General features: G+C 48.5%; 2 protein-coding genes across 2 annotated transcripts in view; one reads left to right on the top strand and one right to left on the bottom strand.

Moving 5' to 3' along the window:
* The first annotated feature begins 107 nt into the window (after positions 1-107).
* PPME1 (protein phosphatase methylesterase 1) lies at positions 108-22,293 on the top strand. Its single transcript, XM_081952895.1, has 14 exons — positions 108-336; positions 1,873-1,967; positions 3,213-3,304; positions 6,889-6,946; positions 8,899-8,950; positions 9,911-10,065; positions 10,174-10,264; positions 12,421-12,486; positions 14,307-14,439; positions 15,846-15,975; positions 18,011-18,055; positions 18,703-18,767; positions 20,131-20,198; positions 21,157-22,293. The coding sequence occupies exons 1-14, from the start codon at positions 236-238 to the stop codon at positions 21,173-21,175; spliced, it is 1,170 nt and encodes a 389-aa protein (XP_081809021.1). The 5' UTR covers positions 108-235; the 3' UTR covers positions 21,176-22,293.
* The window catches only part of P4HA3 (prolyl 4-hydroxylase subunit alpha 3), a 29,343-nt gene continuing 22,948 nt past the window's right edge, over positions 15,993-22,387 (bottom strand). Inside the window, exon 13 of the mRNA XM_081952877.1 lies at positions 15,993-16,277. Within this exon, the coding sequence (XP_081809003.1) occupies positions 16,270-16,277 (8 nt within the window). The 3' untranslated portion in view covers positions 15,993-16,269. The remainder of the gene's footprint in view (positions 16,278-22,387) is intronic.

The raw sequence follows: 22,387 nt of genomic DNA, 5'->3' as shown, positions 1-22,387 counted from the left end.
CGTTTCCCAGGGTGCCCTTCGGCGACTTCCGGGCCGGAGCGTGCCTACTTCCGAGGGCGTCCAGCCGGGACTGCCTTTCCCGTCGTGCCTTGTAAGCGGAAGCTCCTCCCTTTCCGGCGAGTGCGGAGGGGCTTCCGGCGAGCGGCGGCCCGGCGGCTCCTTCTGGGAAGGCGGGGGCCGCATCCTCCACGCCCCTCGGCCTCTCCGCTGCTCGCCGGCCCGCCTCTCCCTCGCCATGTCCGCCCTGGAGAAGCAGCTGCAGCTCGGCCGCCTGCCCCCACGCCCGCCGGGCCCCGCCGGAGGCAGCGGACAGGCCCCGCCCAAGATGCGCATGGGGTAAGAGAGGCGGCCGCGGTGACGTCACGGGCGATGACGTCACGGGCGGCGGGGGTGGGGAGGCCGGCGGTGACGTCATAGGTGGCTCGGAGTGGGGCACGGAGGGGGGAAGGATTAGGGTGGGTGGGGGCTTAGGATGAACCTGGGGGGGCTAGAGACCCATCATCCCCAGCCAGCCTAGAGCCAGGGCGTTGCCAGGCTCCCCGTTCTTCCCCCCAAATCCCCCTAGATTTGATTCATTCCTTCATTCCATGGGTCAGCCGCCCGTTAATTAGAGAGTAAGCTATGGAGGGTCTGTCCCCCACCCACCCCACCTGGATAATAGGTTTCTCCCCCCCCCAGCTGAATGATGGGGAGGGTCTCCTCCCTTGGGTCATGGGGAGGGTCTCTCTCGCCGCCAGCTGGATCATAGAGAGGCTCCCCCCCTCCCCTCAGCTGGACCACAGCCCATTTCCCCCCCCTCGGGTGCCTGATCCCTCCTAACTACCCTCCCACTCGAAAGACCCACCTTTGCTTTCTCATCACCCCCACCCCCATCCTCCTCCCACCCTGTTGGCATCTCTCTCCCATCATCTCCAGGCAGTCGTGGGGGTGGGGGCTGCTCTAAGACCCCAGGCATGCTCCCTTTGGCAAGGGGTGGGGGGGAGGGAAAAAGATCCCCTGGAGAACCAGCACCATGGATAGAGCTCCCCACCGCACCCAGGGACTCCCAACTCCTCCAGCCTGCTGGGTGGGGAGTGAGGGTCTGGAGGATAGATGCTGGGGGGGGGGGAGTCGGGTTGTGGGGACCTGCTGGGAAATGCATTTGGGGGGTTCTTTACACGTGAGTGAATCCTGCAGTTGTTGAGTGAATTGGGCCTCCCCCTTGGCCACTGCAAAGGTTACAAATGGGATCCCATGAACAATCCAGCACTGAGGTGCTAGATTCCTTCTAGCACTGATGATGTTGGGTCATGAAACATCTGCATGAAAACAGCCAAGCTCAGAGAGAACCAAGGACACCACAGTCCTCCTCCTCCTCTCTGCAAACCCAACTCCCTTCTACGGTAGCACTGATGATGTTACCTAGTTGGGTCATGAAACGTCTGCATGAAAACAGCCAAGCTCAGAGAGAACCAAGGACCCCACAGTCCTCCTCCTCCTCTCTGCAAACCCAACTCCCTTCTACGGTAGCACTGATGATGTTACCTAGTTGGGTCATAAAACGTCTACACGAAGGACCCCACAGTCCTCCTCCTCCTCCATCATCATTAATTTTTCCAAGAGGTCACATGAGAAAATATGAACTGTTGGGGTGGGCCGAACTAATCGGGGGTGTGAAATTGCGTAGGCATAAATAAATAGTTGCCTTCCAAATAAAAGCAATCAGCAGAAATCTGGGCTGAGCTAGCCAAAGGCCCAAATTTAGCCATAAAATTCCCAGGTGTGTTTTAGAGTCCTTTAATTTAAAAAATCTAATGGCTCCCTCACCCCTGGATGGTGGGCAAAATCACATCAAGATTTGTAAAACGTGAAATACCGTCTTTTCTTTCTCAGGCCTGGAAGGAAGCGCGATTATAGTCCGGTTTCCTGGAGCCAATATTTTGAATCTCTGGAAGATGTCGTGGTTGAGACCGACTCCGGCAAGGATATATCCTTTTCTTTTGGGGCTTTCTGGTTTATTTATTCCACTTGCCGACTCTGGATTAGGCAGTCGGTATTTAAGGCTAAGGGTTCCCCCAGCTCCATTCACGACACACCTGTCCTGGGATAGAATCAACGATCAAGGTTGGAAGGGAAGAGGAGAATGCAGAATGGAAGGGAAGGGAATAGAATAGGAGAAAATGACTAGAATAGAATGCAGAAGAGAGAAGAGAAGATAATAGAATAGAGAAAAGAGAAGATAATGCAGAAGGGAAGGGAATAGAATAGGAGAAAATGACTAGAATAGAATGCAGAAGAGAGAAGAGAAGAGAGAATAGAATAAAGAGGAGAATGCAGAAGGGAAGGGAATAGAATAGGAGAAAATGACTAGAATAGAATGCAGAAGAGAGTAGAGAAGATAAAATAGAGAAAAGAGAAGATAATGCAGAAGGGAAGGGAATTGAATGGGAGAAAATGAATAGAATAGAGAAGGGAAGAGAAAAGAGAATGCAGAGGAGAAGGTAATGGAAGGGAGTAGAACAGAAGAAAATGAATAGAATGCAGTAGAGAATAGAATAGAAATGAAATAGAAGAGAAGAGAATGCAGAATGGAATGGAAAGGAGAAAGGAATGGAATAGAATTAGAATGGAATGGAATGGAATGGAAAGGAGAAGAATAGAATAGAATGCAGAATGGAATGGAAAGGAATAGGAATAGGACAGAGGTGGAAGGGACCTTGGAGGTCCTCTAGTCCAACCCCCTGCTCAAGCAGGAGACCTGATACCATTTCACACAAATGACTCCAGTCTCATCCTAAAACTCTCCAGTGATGGAGTGTCCACGGTTTCCAGTGGCAAGCTGTTCCACTGGTTCATTGTCCTCACTGTTAGGGAGTCTCTCCTTAATCCCAGGTTGCTTCTCTCTAATCAGTTTCCAACCATTATTTCTTGTCCTGCCCTCAGGCGCTTTGGAGAATCATTTGACACCCCCCCCTCCTCGTTATAGCAGCCCCTCAAATATGGGAATGCTGCTATCCCCTCCTAATTCTTCTTTTCTCTAGGCTGCCCAGACCCCAAACCCCGCAGCCGTTCCCCATACCGTTTTCTCTCCAGTAGGCTAGAAGACCTCCAACGTCCTTTCCGGCCCCTAGGATGTTAGGATTCTGGGCAGCAGTCATGTACCTTCCCCCTCCTTGTCCCCTTAACCTTGAGTCTTCCCGAAGAAGGTTCTCCCTTCCTTAACTGTTCATACACTTTTCGTGTGTACAAGAGCGGTTCCGAAGGTCCAGTGTTGCTCCTCCTCCACGGCGGGGGTCATTCCGCACTCTCCTGGGCCGTCTTCGCCGTAAGTCCCTTGTTTCTTTCTTCCTTGATCAGAACCCCCCCCCCCCCCCAAAAAAAAAGAATTCACAATCTTAATTCAGGTTAATGCGGGTTTGAAAACCATCCCTCTACCCACAGCAGCCCACCAGTGGTCAGTGGAGCTGGCGGAAGATTTGGACAGTGAGGAGGTTGGGGAGGAAGATGGGCCAGTCCTGGAGTCTGAGGAAGGCTCTGATGATGAGGGCTCTGTGTCGGAGGCAGAGAGGGGGCCAGGGCCGTCTGACAGTTTTCAGCTGCCTTCGGAGTCAGACATCAGTGAGGCAGAAGAACAGCTGGAGCCTGTTCCCAGTGTGCGCATGCGCAGAGTTGCCAGATGAAGGGAGCAGCTAAAGAACAGGGGTCGACTTGGGAGTAAGGCCACAGGGGGACAGTGAATGGCCCCTCCCAGAGGGAATAAAAGAGGGAGCGACGGGGAGTGGAGTTTGCAGGAGGCCATTAGTTCCCTTCATTGGTTCGTGACTCTCCAAGACTCCTTGCCAGGTGTTACAGATCTCCTCCTGGCAGCTCTCCAAGCCAGAGAAGGTCTGTGACTGTAAATCCTCCCTGGAAAGACTTTGCTGGGTGCGAAGGAGCAGAATTCACAGTCAATTAATAAAAGGATTTTTTGTCGGGACAAGGAGTTTCCTTCAGGCTCTCGGGAATCCTCAGTCAGAACACAGGGTGACTCTGGGCATATCGCTGTACAGGCAGTCCTCGACTCAATGACCCCCATTGAGCCCAACGTTTCTTTTCTGAAACGGGACGTTTGTTATGTGAGCTTTGCCCCATTTTTCGACCTTCCTTGCCAACGTTGTTAAGTGAATCACAGCCGTTATTACATTAGTAACCAAAGTTGTTAACAGAATCACTGCCAGGGTTAAGATAGCCACGCGGTCGTTAAGTGAATCTAGCTCCCCCCTCCCCCCACTGAATTTGCTTGTCAAGAAAGTCGTAAAAGGGGATCGCGTGACCCTGGGACGTTGCGACCGTCATAAGTGTGAAACTGGCCAAAGGTCTGAAAGGAATAAATAAAATAAATTAAAAAACCACAAAGAAAGAAACTTAAGTGCTCTTATATAGGAAGTCCTCGAGTTACAACCACAACGGAACCCAAAATTTCTGCTGCTAACTGAGACAGTTGTTAAGTGAGTTTGGCCTCCTTTTACCACCTTTCTTGCTACTGTTGTTAAGTGAAGCACTTCAGTTGTTAAGGTAGTCGCAACTTTTTGGTTGCCGAGTGAAACGTCTTAAGTGAATTCTGCTCCATTTTAATGACCCTTTGTTAAGCGAATCACTGCAGCTAAGTGAGTCGCACGGCCGTTAAGTGAACCTGGCTTCCCCATTGAATTTGCTTGTCCAGAAGGTCGCAAAAGGGATCATGTGACCCTGGGACACCGCAACAGTCATAAGTACAAGTCAGTTGCTGAATTTTGATCACGTGACCACGGGGAAGTGCGAAAAATGACGCTGTCGCTTTTTTCAGTGCTGTTGTCACTTTGAACAGTCACTAAATGAACTGTCGTATGTTGAGGACTTATGTGTACTCTGTGGCATCTCGTGGGCCAGGGGAGCTTTCGTCGGCTTGCAAGCCCCCCCCCCAGCTGTCATTCATTTTTTTGCAGGAAAAGCTTGTGTGTGTGTGTGTGTGTGTGTGTGTGCTTGTGTGTGTTTTGTCAGCCGACAAAAACCTATTTTTAAAACCTGAGCAGAGATGCCACTTCCTGGTGGCAAGAGCCCAAAATAACACGTTTATGTAAAAACTGCAAAGTGGCAGGGATATATCATCACCAGGGTGGCATCGGCGGTGGGCATTTGCAAAAGCTTTGTGTCCGGATGGGGAGAGGATGGCGGGGGGGGGGGGGGCACGGCACTGGGAATATGCAACACAGGTAGTCCTCGACTTACAACCATTGATTTAGTGGCCGTTGCAGCAGCGCGGAAAAAATGAACCCTTTCTCACACTTAACAACCGTTTCAATATCCCCAGGATCATGTGATCAACATTCAGAGGCTTGAGCAACTGACCCGTATTTATGACAGTCACAGTGTCCCGAGCCTCACGGGATCCCCCTTTTTCGACCTCCTGACTAGCAAAGTCAGTGGGGAAGCCCGGTTCACTTAACGACCGTGAGACTAAGTTAATACCTGCAGGGATTGGCTTAACCACGGTGCCAAGAACGGTCCTAAAATGGGGCAGGACTCACTTTGACAAATGTCTCACTTAGCCGCAGAAATTTGGTTGCTCCATTGGGGACATAAGTCGAGGGGTACCTGTACTGAGGATTAGAGCAGTGTTTCTATTGTGCCCCCCCCCCAGCGGCCAGAAGAGCTGGCAGAAGATTCGGGCAGTGAGGAGGTTGGGGAGGTAGATGGGCCAGGCCTGGAGTCTGGGGAAGGCTCTGATGAGGGCTCTGTGTCGGAGGCAGAGAAGGGGCCACAGCCGTATGCCAGTTACCAGCTGCCTTCGGAGTCAGACATCAGTGAGGCAGAAGAACAGCTGGAGCCTGTTCCCAGTGTGTGCATGCGCAGAGTTGCCAGATGAAGGGAACAGCTAAAGAACAGGGGTCGACTTGGGAGTAAGGCCACAGGTGGACGATGAATGGCCCCTCCCATAGGGAATAAAAGAGGAGCAACAGGGGAGTGGAGTTTGCAGGAAACAATCAGTTCGCTTCATTGGTTTGTGACTCTCCCAGACTCCTGGCCAAGTTTTGCAGAGATCGGCCTGGCAGCTCTCCAAGCCAGAGAAGGTCTGTGACTGTAAATCCTCCCTTGAGAGACTTTGCTGGATGTGAAGGAGCAGAATTCACAGTCAATGAATAAAAGGGACCAGGAGTTGTTGGGACCAGGAGTTGGCTTCATGCTCTCGGGAAGCCTCGGTCAGAGCAGTTTCTCAACCTTCGCAACTTGAAGATTGTGTTCTGACCCAGCTCCCCAAACACAACAAACCCTTTAAATCAATGATTCCTTTATTAAGAGCTCCAGCAGTCCCGGCAAAAAGTTTCTCTCTCAATGCAGGCTAACAAGTCTGACCGGCAGGGGAGATAAATAGTTGTCTGCCACATCTATTCATCTCCCCCCCCCCCCCCGCCTTTTATCCCCAGAGCTGGGGTGGGGCTTCGCTAGCAGCAGGGGCTCTTCTGTCCCAAGGACCAGCCCATAGATTTCCACTGCTCTCCTCTCCTCTCTGTCTTCTGCATATCCACACATCAGGCACTGGACCCAGCTGTTCCTCCTCTTCCTCATCAGCCACCTCCACACCTGGAGGCTGTTGACTCTCCATCTGAGGGCTGACAGACAGCCCAGGCTTCACCCCTCCCCCCCTGACAGCTCCATTCCCTCTTTCCCCTCGGAGCTCGCAGGTTGCCTCGATGCTGACCCTGACCCCCACACCTCCTCCTCCTCCTCTGATTCGGCTACTGGCGGCGCCAGTGGGTGGACTTCAACTCCCAGAATTCCACAGCCAGCTTTGCTGGGATTGGGAATCAGTGGCGTGGATAAGTCTGGCGACTTTAACTACCCTTCTCTACGGTTTTATGATATTTGAGTCATTTTATCTCTTTTCTGCAGGCCGCCATCGTCAACCGGATCCAATGCAGGATCGTAGCTTTGGATCTAAGAGGACACGGTAAGCCCCCCCCCCCCTTTCATTCAGCTGAGTGAGTCACTGTAGCTATTAAGTTAACGTGGTCGTTGAGTGAATCTGGCTTCCCCGTTGCCTTTGCTTGTCGGAAGTTTGTAAAAGGAGAATCACGTGACCCCAGGACCGTCATAACTATGCGGCCATCATAAGTACATGCCAGTTGTCTGAATATTGATCACGGGGGATGCTGCAACAGTTGTAAGCGTGAGAAACGGTTGTAAGTTGTTTTTTCCCAATAGCCGTGGTAGCTTTGAACGTTGACTAAACGAATGGTTGTAAGTTGAGGACAAAGGGCAGTTTTTAAAGAAGGATTCAGGCCGGTCAGCTCCCATCATTTGGCCTCTATCTAATGCAACTCAGAAATCTGGGTTGGAAATGCTTCAGTTTTGCTGCACACACACAATTCATTATATAAGCTGATGCTGAAACTGCAAAAAAAAAAAAATACCGAGAGATAACACTGAAGGCAGGTCATAGGAGTGCATCAATTAGATCAGGGGTGTCCAAACTTGGGAACTTTAAGACTTGTGGACTTCAACTCGCAGAATTCCCCAGCCAGCCATGCTGGCTGGGGAATTCTGGGAGTTGAAGTCCACAAGTCTTAAAAGTTCCCAAGTTTGGACACCCCTGAATTAGATCAAGCGGGGGAACGGTGGTCCTTTCGTGACCTGTGGACTTCAATTCCCAGAATCCCTCAGCCAGCCTGGGGGACTATGGTTTTTTTATGGCTTGTGGACTTCAACTCCCAGAATCCCTGAGCCAACATGGGGAACAATGGCCCTTTCATGACTCATGGACTTCAATTCCCAGAATCCCTGAGTTCATGAAGAACGATGGCCCTTTTATGACTTATGGACTTCAACTCCCAGAATTCCCGAGCCAGCCTGGCATGGCTGGCTCTGGAATTCTGGGAGTTGAAGTCCACAAGTCCTAAAATGGCCGTCGTTCCTCACTTCTAAATTAGACAGATGTCCTTCTGGAAAGTGTCTGTCGGGAATAACATGCTGTCTGCTGCAGTTCTCCCCAGCTTCACCCTCTGGTAAACATAGACAGTGGCAACGTTTCCTCCCACGGGTTTGCGAAGTTTAGGCCCAGGGTCCGTGCCTCCTTCCCCTCCAGCTCCCCGCCTCAGCCCAGTTGGATCGCGGACACGACAGCAGAAGAGAAAAGAACTTGGGGAAAAAAATCACAAAATGCAGAGACTTGTGAATAGAAATAGAACTGTGGCCAAGGAGAACAAAGGTGGTTCCAATAGGGATAGACACCTTTGGGTGCAATCCCAAAACCTCTGGAGCATCCCTTGAACACCATCAGCAGCATTGACCAAAATCCCCATTGAATAGAATAAAATAAATAGGATAGGATAGAATAGAATAGAAATAAAAATAGAATAGAAATAAGAATAGAATGCATAGAATAGAATAGAAATAAAAATAGAATAGAAATAAGAATAGAATAGAATAGAATAAATAGGATGGGATAGGATTGGATAAGATAGAATAGAATAGAAATAAGAAGAGAATAGAAATAAGAATAGAATAGAAATAAAAATAGAATAAAATAAAAATAGAATAGAAATAAGAATAGAATAGAATAAATAGGATGGGATAGGATTGGATAAGATAGAATAGAAATAAGAATAGAATAGAAATAAGAATAGAATAGAAATAAAAATAGAATAGAAATAAGAATAGAATAGAATAAATAGGATTGGATAGGATAGAATAGAATAGGCAGAGTTGGAAGGGACCTTGGAGGTCTGCTAGTCCAACCCCCTGCTTAGGCAGGACACCCTACACCACTTCAGACAAATAAACTTCCCCTTGATCTGATAAAATTCAGATGTCATCAAGAATTGGTTGACCGCTAAGAGCATAGAGAAGGAACCTTCTTCATTCAGGTGAATGCTTGTTTCATTTGACCTGGTTTCGTTGCAGGTGAGACGACAGTGCGGAATCCCGACGACCTCTCTGCGGAGACAATGTCCAAGTATGTGGCTCCCTAATTTTGGGGGAGGGGGTGTTTTGAAGATATGAGCCTGGGGTTCAATCGTCAAGTTTGGATACTTCTGGGCTAGGCACTATCTAACAAAATCAAATTCAATGGTGAAGAGAGTAAAAGGTTCTACATTTAGGCAAGGAAAACGGAATGCACAGGTACAATATAGGTGGTACCTTGCTCAACAGTAGTAACTGTGAAAGGGATCTTGGAGTCCTAGTGGATTTAACCATTTAAATAGGAGCCAGCCGTGTGCAGCAGCTGCCAAAAAAGCCAACACAGTTCTAGGCTGCATCAACAGGGGGATAGAATCAAGATCACGTGAAGTGCTAATACTACTTTATAAGGCCTTGGTAAGGCCACACTCGGAATACGGCACTCAGTTTTGGTCACCACGATGTGGAAAAGATGTGGAGACTCTAGAAAGAGTGCAGAGAAGAGCAACAAAGATGATTAGGGGACTGGAGACTAAAACATATGAAGAACGGTTGCAGGAACTGGGTATGTTTAGCTTAAGAGAAAGAAGGACCAGGGGAGACATGAAAGCAGTGTTCTAATGTGTCTTTGTGGGTTGCCACAAAGAAGAGGGAGTCAAGCTATTCTCCTAAGTACCAGAAGGCAGGACAAGAAGCAATGGGTGGAAACTAATCAAGGAGAGAAGCAACTTAGAACTGAGGAGAAACTTCCTGACAGTGAGAACAATGAATCAGTGGGACAGAAGTTGCCTCCAGAGGTTGTGAATGTCCCAACACTGGAAGTCTTTAAGAAGATGTTGAAGGGTTTCCTGCCTAGGCAGGGGGGGGGGGTGGACTAGAAGACCTCAACTCTGTTTTTCTAAATTCTGGGATTCCCTTGGCCGGTTGGTTGGCCACTGGTAGAACGAGCGATATGAACCTGGGGTCCCATCCAGCAGGACACGGCTTATTTTCTCCTGTTGTTCTGTTTTTCTAGAGACGTTGGCAACGTGGTCGAAGCCATGTATGGCGACCTCTGCCCTCCCATTATGCTGATTGGACACAGCATGGGAGGGGCCATTGCTGTCCACACAGCTGCCTCCAACCTGGTGCCAAGCTTGTTGGGCCTCTGCATGATCGACGTGGTGGAAGGTAAGTCCACCAGGACGTTCTCCTCTGGATCAGCCTCTCCTAACCTTGCATTATCCACGATGCATGTCAGTTTGTTTAACGCCGGGTGTCCCTCTGTCGTTGGTGCAGGGACGGCTATGGATGCCCTCAACAGCATGCAGAACTTCCTTCGGAGTCGCCCAAAGACGTTCAAATCTCTGGAAAACGCCATCGAGTGGAGGTAACGTCAGACCCATGATGGTCTATTTGTGCATCCCATCCCAATGTCAGCGTTCCAAATATCATGCAGAATTAAATCATTGTCCAAGGCAAAGTTATCCTTAAAACTCCAATTTAATAAGACAGACGTTTTGGCATTAGGCTGTGAAATTTCAACTCTAATGTACATCCTGTGGGTTCACCCAATTAAAAGTTCATCATCTATCCCCACACCCCATAATTCATCACATGTTCCAATCTTCATCTTCCACTCTGGCATGTACACCCCTCTTCTTCCGGCCAGGTGTCGAGGTGCGCAGACAAAAGACGACCTTGAGCTTCTAAGAAAATCCATAACAAAACATTCCACAATCCTACTCCTTTCTATTCCCCCCTCCCAACTACTATACCAATGAAACAGCATAATATGTATGTTTTAATTATGTGGCAGGCCAAAGATCCTAAAAGGAACAGAATTACAGGCCTGACACCCAATAAGCCAACTTCGTTCTCTGTCTGTGGATCTAGCCGGTCGGAATCGCCGCAAATTGTGAACTGGGCGGCCAAAATGCAATTAGCAATGGATTACAATTAACCAAGTGGAATGATTTGCCTGCAGAAGTTGTGAGGGCATCCCTGAATTCAAGAAGAGATTTGACAGCGGTTTGTCCAATATGGTATAGGACAGCGATGGCGAACCTTCTTTGGCTCGCATGCCACAAGTGGGGGGAGCGCAGGGGGGTCTTGTGCAGGCGTGCCGCACCCATAATGCAATGCGCGACCCCCCCACCAGTGCGCATGCGTGCACAACAGACACGCCCCCCCCCATTTTTACATGCTTTTTCCGCCTTCCCCAGGCTCCAGAGGCTTTATAGGAGCCTGGGGAGAGCGAAAAGTGCCCCCCCGGAGCCCCCCCGGAGGCTTCAGGGATCGTCCGGAGGCTTCCTTGAAGCCTTCGGAATGCTTAAAACGACCCTCTGAGCAAACCGGAAGTCACTTTATAGAAGCCTGGGGCAGGGGAGGCTCTTTTTGCCCTCCCCAGGCTCCTATAAAGCCTCTGGAGCCTGGGGAGGGCAAAAAATGGCTTTTAAAAACGGTGAACTCAGCTGGCCAGTGCGCGCATGCACGCTGGCCAGCTGACAGGGCAGCGCCTCACGTGCCCTGACAAATGGCTCCGCGTGCCACCTGTGGCACGTGTGCCATAGGTTCGCCATCACTGGTATAGGATCTCCTGCTTGAGCAGGGGGTTGGACTAGAAGACCTCCCAGGTCCCTTCCAGCTCTGTGATGCTGCTAACTCTGTTAAAAGGACAGCAAGTGCTCCCTCTGCAAAGACGCTGAGGAAACACCTGCGTAGCTGCTGCACTCCAAACAACGGCACCGCAAAGTAGCAACAATGGTGTATTGGAAGAAATATTACTTGCCTGCGAGCAAGAATTAGAGAAGAGCACAAAATGCAAAGACCTGCAAATAGAAACAGAACAGCCGTGGCAAAAGAAAGCAAAACTAGGACCAAAATAAGCGCCTCGGGTTGCAACCGCAGGACATCTGGAGCATCCCTTGAACGCATCCTAGTTTTATTTTGATTATAGTTTATTTTGATTCGTCGCACGGGCAGCTAGATGTTCAGACTGGATTTGGTATCTTTTTTTATCCACCTGGGACCTGGGAGAGGAAGACGTGGGTGTTTGATGGAAGGGTTGTGCCCCTTCAGCTGCCGGCAGAGCTAGCAGCAGAGTCAAACGAGGTTGAGGGAGGGCCTGGGCCAGCTTTGGAAGGCTCTGATGGGGAGTCAGGACGGGGGCATCTTCTGCCCTCCCCCAGGTGGGGAGGGAGGTGTTCTTCGGGGCCTGAGCTGATTTGAAGGGGAGGAAGAGATGGGGCCCATCCCAGATCCGCATATGCATAGAGAGGAGAGGAGAGCAAAGGAAAGCAATAAGCCGGCTCTCAGGGAGAGGCAGACCCAGACGCCAGCCAGCTCCTCCCTGGCTGGGAAATACCATATTTTTCGGAGTATAAGAAGCATAGTTCCATGCCAGTTCCTTTGCCTTTCTCTGAGAGGGGACCTGTGGGACTTAGTTCGAAATGAATCATCTTTGCTGTTTAAAAAAAGAGGAAAATTAAAACAACAACAATTCTGTGTTGGTGACAACTTGTGTTTTTCTTTTTCCTCCCCTAGTGTGAAGAGCGGGCAGATCAGAAATCTCGAATCCGCGAGAGTGTCCATGATCGGCCAAGTCAAACAGTATGTCGACATATGTAAAAATCATTTGGTTTGGGCCCCTTTTGTGAGACACACCCCCCCCCCCCCCTTCCTTGCAGGGCAGTGCTTTTCCAACTTTCAATGCTTTAACGCGTCTAGAGTTCAGCTGGCTTGGGAATTTTTGGGCTCCGGAGCTGTTGGTAGTCTCTGAGCTCATGGTTTGCTCGCAGACATTTTATTACCCAGCTAGGTACCATCATCAATGCAAGGGACGGTGGGATATGCTCTCTATAAATAATGGATTGCCCTGCCAGTGTTGGTTAATTTTCCCCTTGGTATTTCCTTGCTTAGAGGATTGTTTTCCGCTTGATGGTTTGTTTGGTGTTAATCCCTGCTTATCTGGGGATTGGTTACTGGAGAGGAAGTGTTCTCATCCTTCCCTTTCCTTCCTTTTCATGGTCTCTCTTGAGTGGTGTGTGTACAGGTAGTCCTCGAGTTACGACCCGAATTTCTGTTGCTAAGCGAGACATTGGTTAAGTGAGTTTCGCCCCATTTTACGACCTTTCTTGCCACAGTTGTTAAGTGAATCACTGCTGTTCTTAAGTTAGTAACGTGGTTGTTAAATGAATCCAGCTTGCTCCATTGACGGCGCCAAAGGAGGTCACGTGACACCTCCCCCCCCAGGACGCTGTGACCGTCGTAAACATGAGTCAGCGGCCAAGCGTCTGAATTTTGATTGCGTGACCACGGTAAAAAAATGGTCGTAAGTCACTTTTTTCAGTGCTGTTGCAACTTAGAATGGCCACTGTTGTAAGCCGAGGACCACTTGGAAATGTATCTCTGCGTGACAGCTAATTTATCTGAGGGGACCGGCTGCCTGACATACAGTCCTCGACTCGCAACAGTTCATTTGGGGACAGTCCAAAGTTACAACGGCACTGAAAAAAAAAGTGACTTACGACCATTTTCACACCTACGACCGTCACAGCATCTCCGTGGTCACGGGATCAAAATTCGGATGCTTGGCAACTGGCTCATAGTTACGACGGCTGCAGTCTCCCAGGGTCGTGTGTGATCCACCTTTTGCGACCTGATAAGCAAAGTCAATCAGGGAAGCTGGGGTCAGGGTCCCAAATAGCATCCAAAAGTCAATCAAGAGTCCGAGGCAAAGGATTCCCCAAAGTTCCAATTGATGAAGAGAGCCATGTTGGCACATCTGGGGAAACCCGAATCTGAAAGCTTCCCGGTTTCCCCCACCCAGTTGAAAGGTCAAGATCTTGCATCCCCACACCCACCAGCCCATCCCATGGTCCCATCTCCCACTGCCACTCTGGCAGCTTCCACCCATCCAGTTCTGGTCAGGTGCAGAGACAAAGGATGACCTTGGCTTTCTAGAAAGAATATTGTTATGGCTACATATCATCTAACCCCCTCCCATTTTCCCACCATAGAAACTGCATAGCAGAAGAGTAGAAAGTGAGGCAGGCCAAGAGGAATATGGCTGCAGCCCTGACAGCTGGGTTCTCTTAACAACCGTGTTCCTAATTTAACAACTGCAGTGGTTCACTTAAAACAGCTGAGGCAAGGAAGGCCGTAAAGTGGGGCGAAACTCGCTTAACAAACATCTCACTTGACAGCAGAAATGGCGGGCTCAATTGTGGTCGTAAGTCGAGGACGTAAGTCTGGGAACACGGTGGGAAGGGGCACGGCCGTTACCGAACCGTCCTAGGCATAAGTGGAGTGGGAGAATTGTTCCGGAATGCCATCAACTTTCCTTTCCCAGAATTTTTGGGGTGTTCTCATCTTGCCAGTCGGGAAGGTCTTCGTTTTAATCTCGTTTTCTTTGCAAACTTTGCACTCAGGTGCGAGGAACCTATGAGTCCCGGAGGCCCCAAGGCCATCGTGGAAGGGATTATAGAGGAGGAGGAGGAAGAGGAAGAGGAGGGCGAAAACGGGGAATCTGTCAACAAGAAGAAGAAAGATGACGACGTGGAGGTGGGTAACTTTTCTCAGCCGTTTCCCCCTTGATTGTTTTCCGCTTGATGGTTTGTCTGGTGTTAATCCCTGCTTATCTGGGTAATGGTTACTGGAGAGGAAGTGTTCTCGTCCTTCCCTTTCCTTCTTTTTCATGGTCTCTCTTGAGTGGTGTGTGCACAGGCAGTCCTCGAGTTACGACCCGAATTTCTTTTGCTAAGCGAGACATTGGTTAAGTGAGTTTCGCCCCATTTTTCGACCTTTCTTGCCACAGTTGTTAAGTGAATCACTGCTATGGTTACGTTAGTAACGTGGTTGTTAAATGAATCCAGCTTGCTCCATTGACGGCACCAAAGGGGATCACGTCCTCAGCTTACAACCGTTTGCTTAGTGACTGAAGTTACAAGGGCTCTGGAAAAAAAGACTTATGACCGTTTTTCACACTTACGACCGTTGCTTCATCCCCAGGGTCATGAGGTCAAAATTCAGAGGCTTGGCAACTGGCATGTACTTACGACTGTTGCAGGGTCCCGTGATGCCCTTTGATATTTTCTGACAAGCTATGGAGCCCAATATTTCTGTTGTTAAGTGAGGCATTTGTTAAGTTGAGTTTTGCCTGGTTTTACGACCATTCTTGCCACAGTTGTTAAACGCTGCAGGTGTTGTCAGTAAGTGGATCTGAGTTTCCCAGTTGACTTTGCTTGTCAGAAGGTCGCCTAAGGGGACCCCGCAACCGTCATAAGTTCCTGAATTTTGATCATGTGACTGCGGGGAGGCTGTCATAAGTGTGAAAACCACTCATAAATTAACTTGTTTTCCACTGCTGTTGTAACTTGGAACAGTCACTAAACGAGCTGTTGTAAGTCGAGGACTAGCCTGCTTGTAGCCACAAGGAAGCCCCCAAATGTATCTTGTTAAGTGAGACGTTCATTAAGCGAATTTTGCCTCCTTTGATCAGGCCTTTCTTGCCACCGTTGTTAAGTGAATCATTGCAGCGGATGAGTTTGTAACTTCAGTTGTTAAAGTGAATCCTGTTTCCTCATCTCAAGAGGCGATCACGTAACCCCGGGACATTGCAACCGTCGTAAATATGAACCAATTGAATCGAGTGTCATAAATGTGAAAAACAGTCCCAAGTCCCTTTTTTTCAGTCCTGTTGTAACTTTGAATGGTCACTAAATGAACGGTTGCAAGTCGAGGACCACCAGTATATTCCGAACTGAATCTCTTCGGGATAACATTTCAATCCCCAAATAAATACCTTGTGTGAATTGCATCCTGCTGGTATTTTCCATAACTCTGTGGCTTCTCGGCCTCCTGCAGGCTTGCGTATCTTCCTTATTTCATATATCCATTACTTTTAATTAATTGTTATATTAATTAATGTGAGATTAATATAAAATAATATTTTCCCCCCTTCTCCCCAGACCAAGAAGGAAGCCACGTATACCTGGCGGATCGAACTGGCCAAAACGGAGAGATATTGGGAAGGCTGGTTCAGTGGCCTCTCCAACCTCTTCCTCAATTGCCCTGTCCCCAAGCTGCTGCTTTTGGCAGGTAGGTGGGGTCCCCCCCTCCTTTCCTCTGGACGCTACGGTGGAAGAGACTGAAGGGTTCTGACCGAGGCTTCCCCAAAAAGCACGAGGCAGAGTCCTGGTCCTGACAAAACCCCTTTTATTACCCGAATGTGAATTCCTCCCACTCACCTTCAGCCAAGGCCTGGCAAACAGTCTTTCAAAGGTGGATTTATGGCCACAGACCTTATCTAGCCGCCATGTAAATCTTTTCCAAACGGCAGTGCTGTGCAAGGAAAGACTTGGCACAGAGTCTCTGGGATTCACGGACAGATCTTCACACTCCTGAAACAAAGGAACGAACGAACGAATTGTTTCCTGCAACAGCCCACTCCCCTCTCGCTCCTCTTTTATTCCCTCTGGGAGGGGCCATTCACCGTCCACCTGTGGCCTTACTCCCAAGTCGACCCCTGTTCTTTAGCTGTTCCCTTCCTCTGGCAACTCTGTGCATGTGCACACTGGGAACAGGCTCCAGCTGTTCTTCTGCCTCACTGATCTCTGACTCCGAAGGCAGCTGATAACTGGCATACGGCCCTGGGCCACTCTCTGCCTCCCACACAGAGCCCTCATCATCAGAGTCTTCCCCAGACTCCAGGACTGGCCCACGTTCCTCCCAACCTCCTCACTGTCCGAATCTGCTGGCGGGCCACAACATTAAGACAGCTGTCCAACTTCCCTCCTTGATGCTTTATTTATTTATGCATTTATTTGCACCTTCCCTTTACTATTTTGGCAAATAATACAAAGAGGTGAACGTAGGCAGCACACCTTCCTCCTCCCATTTTGCCCACCACAACACCCCTGTGAGGTGGGTTGGGCTGAGAGAGAAGGATTGGACCAAAGTCACCCAGCTGGCTTTCATAGCTAAGGCAGGACTAGAACTCACCGTCTCCTGCTCTCTACTTTGGTGCTTTAACCACTAGGCCAAACTGGCTCTCACAACTTTTTCAGTGTATTTTGCACATGGGTTTATACGTGAGTATGTACAGGTAGTTCAACCATTTGGAAAAGAAAGAGAGAGGGAAGGGAGGGAGGGAGGGAAGGATTGATTAAAGGATATTGAATGGGGAACGATGGATGATAGGAATGGATGGAGAGAAAGAAGAGGAGAGAGAGGAGAAAACGATAGGATAGATAGATGATAGATAGATAGATAGATAGATAGATAGATAGATAGATAGATAGATAGATGATAGATAGATAGATGATAGATAGATAGATGATAGATAGATAGATAGATAGATAGATAGATAGATAGATAGATAGATAGATAGATAGAATATAAAAAAGATAGGAGATAGAGATAGGAGATGATGGATGGATAGATGATAGAGATAGATAGATGATAGATAGATAGATAGATAGATAGATAGATGATAAATAGACAGATAGATGATAGATAGATAGATAGATAGATAGATAGATAGATAGATAGATAGATAGAAAGAATATAAAAAAGATAGGAGATAGAGATAGGAGATGATGGATGGATGGATAGATGATAGAGATAGATAGATGATAGATAGATGATAGATAGATAGATAGATAGATAGATAGATAGATAGATAGATAGATAGATAGATAGATAGATAATTAAAATGGAGATAGAGATAAGAGATGATGGATGGATGGATAGATGGTAGATAAAAAAGATAAGAGATAGAGATGATGGGTAGATGGACATTGATAGATAAGATGATAGAAAGATAAGAGAGAGAGAGATGATGGATGCATAGATATATGATAGATTGATAGATAAGATGGTAGGTAAATAGATTTATAGATAGATAGATCGATAGAAAAGATAAGATAGAGATAGATGATGGATGGATGCATAGATTGATAGATAAGATGATAGATATACATAGATTCATAGATAGATTCATAGATACTGTTAGGTGGATAATTCAGAAATGCAAAGAATAAATTCAAAAGTGGCCAAGAGCATTGGATTAACCTATGGGGGGTCTCCCTTCTTTTCTCCCTCCCCTCCCCCAACTCACCCCGTCCTTTTCTAGGTGTGGACAGGCTGGATAAAGACCTCACCATTGGCCAAATGCAAGGTAAAAATCTTCAGATTTCCAGTCCAGGTGGGGTTTTAAGAAGGCTTCCTTTCAAAGGACTCAATTCCACCCCCCACCCCACCCCCAAATGACTAGACCTCCCAATCCCCAGCCTTCGCTTCATCCACTCAGTAAACATGCCAAGGCTGTTTTCTGATGCATTTGCTAGATTCTCATGCCTCTGAAAGCACTGATTCCCCCCCCCCCCCATTAGTGTACTTTAATCGCTGTAAGGTGTGAGGATGCTGGAAGGGAGCTGTGTTTGTGTGTAGTAGCCCCAAAGCCTGCTCGCGTTACGACCAGGTGTGAGAATGTCCTTGGTTCTCAAGAGAAAATACTTTGCTTTGGCTGCAAAAATCCCAGCTATCTCAAATCCCCCCTCCCTGTCCCTCAGCTCCAGCGTGGCAATGCTGAAGTGGTCAAAAACAGCGTCGGTCAGGCCAGCTTAAGGGTTGACACCCTTAGAAGGTCACTCTTATCCTGGTGATATTTTCTGAAGCGGTAGGATTTCTCAGCTGAGTGGGTGAAACCGGCCAAAAATCACCCAGCTGGCTTTGGTGGGATCCAGGCGGGACTCGAACTCACGATCTCCCGGTTTCTAGCTCGATGCCTTAGCCACTCAGCTCTCTCTTCCCCCCTCCCTGCAGGGAAATTCCAGATCCAGGTTCTCCCCCAGTGCGGCCACGCAGTCCACGAGGATGCTCCGGAGAAAGTGAGTAGCGTGGTCGTTTGACTTCTCTGTACCGGAGTACAAAGTACCGTATTTTTCAGAGTATAAAACGCACCTTTTTCCCTTAAAAAAGAGGGTGAAAATCTGGGTACGGCTTATACACTGAATACAGCATTTTTGGCCTACCGAAACCACGCCCTCTTTGCAAAAATGGACATGCAGAGAGTTTGGGAGGCTTGCAAACTGCTCCTGGGGGCTGGGGAGGGCAAAGAAAAAAAAACAAAAAATGGACTGTTTTTGCCCCCCATCAGCCCCCAGGAGCACTCTGCAAGCCTCCCAAAGCCTCTGCATGCCCCCCCCCTTTTTGTTTTGCAAAAAATGAGGCGGTTTTTTTTTAAATTTACCTCTTCAAAATCTAGGGGAGACATGAGAGCAGTCTTCCAATATTTGAGAGGTTGACACAAAGAAGAGGCAATCAAACTATTCTCCAAGGCACCTGAGGGTAGAACAAGAAGCAATGGGTGGAAACTAATCAAGGAGAGAAGCAACTTAGAACTGAGGAGGAATTTCCTGACAGTTAGAACAATTAATCAGTGGAACAGAAGTTGCCTCCAGAAGTTGTGAATGCCCCAACACTGGAAGCCTTTAAGAAGATGTTGGATAGCCATTTGTCTGAAACGGTATAGGGTTTCCTGCCTAGGCAGGGGGTTGGACTAGAAGATCTCCAAGGTCCCTTCCATCCCTAAGATTCTATGACATACATAGATAAAATACATATAATAGATAGACAGGACAGAAAAAGATAGATAGATGATAGATAGATAGATGATAGATAGATAGATAGATAGATAGATAGATAGATAGATAGATAGATAGATGATAGATAGATAGATAGATAGATGATAGATAGATGATAGATGATAGATAGATAGATAGATAGATAGATAGATGATAGATAGATAGATAGATAGATAGATAATGGATAGATAGGATAGATAGATAGATAGATAGACAGACAGACAGACAGGACAAGACAGACAGAAAAATCTAGTAGTAGGTTATGCTCTACCTTATCAAATGCCTTACTGAAGTAAACTATATCGATGGCATTCCTCTGCTCCACTAATTTTGTCACTTCCATATAAGGTCTCCTCCTTGAGCAGGGGGTAGGACTAGAAGACCTCCAAGGTCCCTTCCAACTCTGTTCTTCCTCTGTTCGTGGTCTCTGGAAACCGGCTTCAGGGCTGCAGTTGGGGAGGTCTGGCCCCTTTGTGTGAATGGTCCCTTTGGGCCGGAGGAAGGAAGGTGCAGAATGCAAGGCTCCCAAATGGTTGGGGAGGATCCCGTCCCAGGGAAAGGGGGAGAGCCTCCTTCATCTCTGCCTCCCCCCCCCTCTATCTTTCAGGTAGCGGAAGCCGTGGCAACGTTCCTGATCCGTCACAGGTTCACAGAGCCCATCGGCGGATTTCAATGGTAAGGCCGGGAGTCACCCACGCACAGGACTTCACCGTAGGGAGCCTCCATATGTGTTGAGCTGCTAGTTTGTGGGTGGATCTATAAATTGACACCCCCCCCCCAAGATAACAGGTGGCTCAGTGGCCTATGATGCTGAGCTTGTCGATCAGAAAGTTCAGCGTTCGAATCCCCAGCGCCGCATAACAGAGTGAGCTCCCGTGACTTGTCCCAGCTTCTGCCAACCTAGCAGTTCGAAAGCAGGTAAAAAATGCAAGTAGAAAAACAGGAACCACCTTTGGTGGGAAGGGAGCAGCGTTCCGTGCGGCTTCGGGAGTTGAGTCATGCCGGCCACATGACCACGGAGACGTCTTTGGACAGCGCTGGCTCTTCGGCTTTGAAACGGAGTTGAGCACCGCCCCCTAGAGTCAGGAACGACTAGCACATGTGTGCCAGGGGAACCCTTATCTTTACCTTTAAGATAACAGGGGAATTTGGAGGGACAAGACTGGTGTGAAGAACTGTGCAGATAGTCCTTGAATTACGACCATTCGTTCAGTGACTGTTTGACATTACAATGGCATTGAAAACACTGATTTACAACTGTTTTTCACACTTACGACAGTTGCAGCATCCCCGTGGTCAGATGGTTTGTATTTGATTGGCAACTGGTTCATATGTGTGATGGTTGCAGAGTCCCGGCGGGGTCATACGATTCCTTTTTCCAACAATGGAGAAGCCAGATTGACTTAATGACCTACTAATTTAACAAACTTCTCTTAACAAGTGCGGCAAAAACAGTCGTAAAACAGGGGCAAACTGTCATTTTCACAACGGTCTCAACAACAAAACTCACTCAGGAACAGAGACTTTCGAGTTCAGTTGTGGTAAATCGAGGACTATCTGTAATTCACGGTGGGTGTCGTTAGAAAATACGCTAAGTCGAGGTACGCCAACTAACACGTCTCCTCTTTTGCAGTGTTTTTCCTGCTTGTTAATACCCTTCTGCACCTCTTGTAAATAAACCAACATCGGGAGCACCGCAGCATGTCCCGTCTCCTTCTCATCATCCGCTCCGACCCATCGGCACAAATCTCATCGCGGAGAAACTGGGTCTCCGGCTCTTTTTTTCCCGTTTCTCTCGCCATTTCATCCTGGCTGGGCCACCCTCCCCTCCTTTGTCCCCTTCCCGAGATCATCAAGAGATCCTGGCTTGTTACCTCCTCCCGGCGGCTAATCCGGGATCTCCGGGTAAACTCCGCCCTTGGGAAAATCTCGCCAAACTTTCCTCGCTTCGCCCACTCTCCGCTCGTGTGTACGTTACCACCGTTTTTTTGACCGCCGAGGTTTTGTTCTCCCACGCATGAAAGGGGGCGGTCTTCCCCAAACCGGGCGCCATCCAAACGCACCCGGCGCACAGTTTCCAAAATTGCTAGCTAGCCACTGATTCGGCTGCAACCCCAGCACGTCTGAACAGTGCCAGGCTGGGATAGACTCACCTGCTGAATTGTTTTCTCAGTGTCTGCAGAGGTTGTGCACCTCGGTGACTTTAAGATGGGGGGACTATAATTCCCAGAATTCCCCAGCCAGCTCTGCTGGCTGGGGAATTCTGGGAGTTATAGTTCCCATGCGTCTTTAAAGCTGCCAAACAAACACGGTATTGGGAAGTCTGGCACAGCCCAATCAGGAAAGGAAGCTGCCCCTGTTGAATCTCCACCTGCTTAAAACATTTGCTGATCCGTCGTCAAACCGATACCCCCCCCCCTTCTAGATCCACACCCGGGAATGCAACCAATTTTTGTTTTCGCGGCCACAAAAGGTTTCCAGATGTTGCCTCTGAATCCACCGGCTTTCCCTGGGAGATCACAACCCAAACGCCTTATTCCTTTTCCGAATCCGTCAATGCTTTTTGGGGAGGCTCAAGGAAGGAGGAGGGAATCGGGGAGGGGGGGAGGGGGATTGCGGAGAGGCACTATTCAGGGGTGGCTGCAGACCCCTCCCCTCCCGAAAGCCTTGTGTCCCCCGTCCCCCCGTTCTTCACTTCTGGTGGCCAAACCGTTTCTTGGGGAGTGGTGCCTTGAATTCAAATAAAGTGGAAAGAATCTGCAAATAAGAATCTGTGATGTTTTTTTTTAATTAATATTATGAGCTGATAACGCGGCGTTGCCCGGGTATTTATAGATGTCGAAGCGTTTGTCTGACAGCCATTA

Source organism: Natrix helvetica, assembly GCF_964273705.1.
Source record: "Natrix helvetica genome assembly, chromosome: 4".
NCBI lineage: Eukaryota > Metazoa > Chordata > Lepidosauria > Squamata > Natricidae > Natrix > Natrix helvetica.
Note: the sequence above shows the minus strand (reverse complement) of the source record. Positions and strands in the feature narration are given on the sequence as shown.

What these genes read in the sequence shown, in the direction of transcription:
- PPME1 (XM_081952895.1), top strand. Translation starts at nt 236, where the DNA reads ATGTCCGCCCTGGAGAAGCAGCTGCAGCTCGGCCGCCTGCCCCCACGC. An exon ending in TTTGGATCTAAGAGGACACG is followed by an intron (nt 6,947 to 8,898) that starts GTAAGCCCCCCC and finishes GTTTCGTTGCAG; the next exon opens with GTGAGACGACAGTGCGGAAT. An exon ending in CACCATTGGCCAAATGCAAG is followed by an intron (nt 18,056 to 18,702) that starts GTAAAAATCTTC and finishes CCCTCCCTGCAG; the next exon opens with GGAAATTCCAGATCCAGGTT.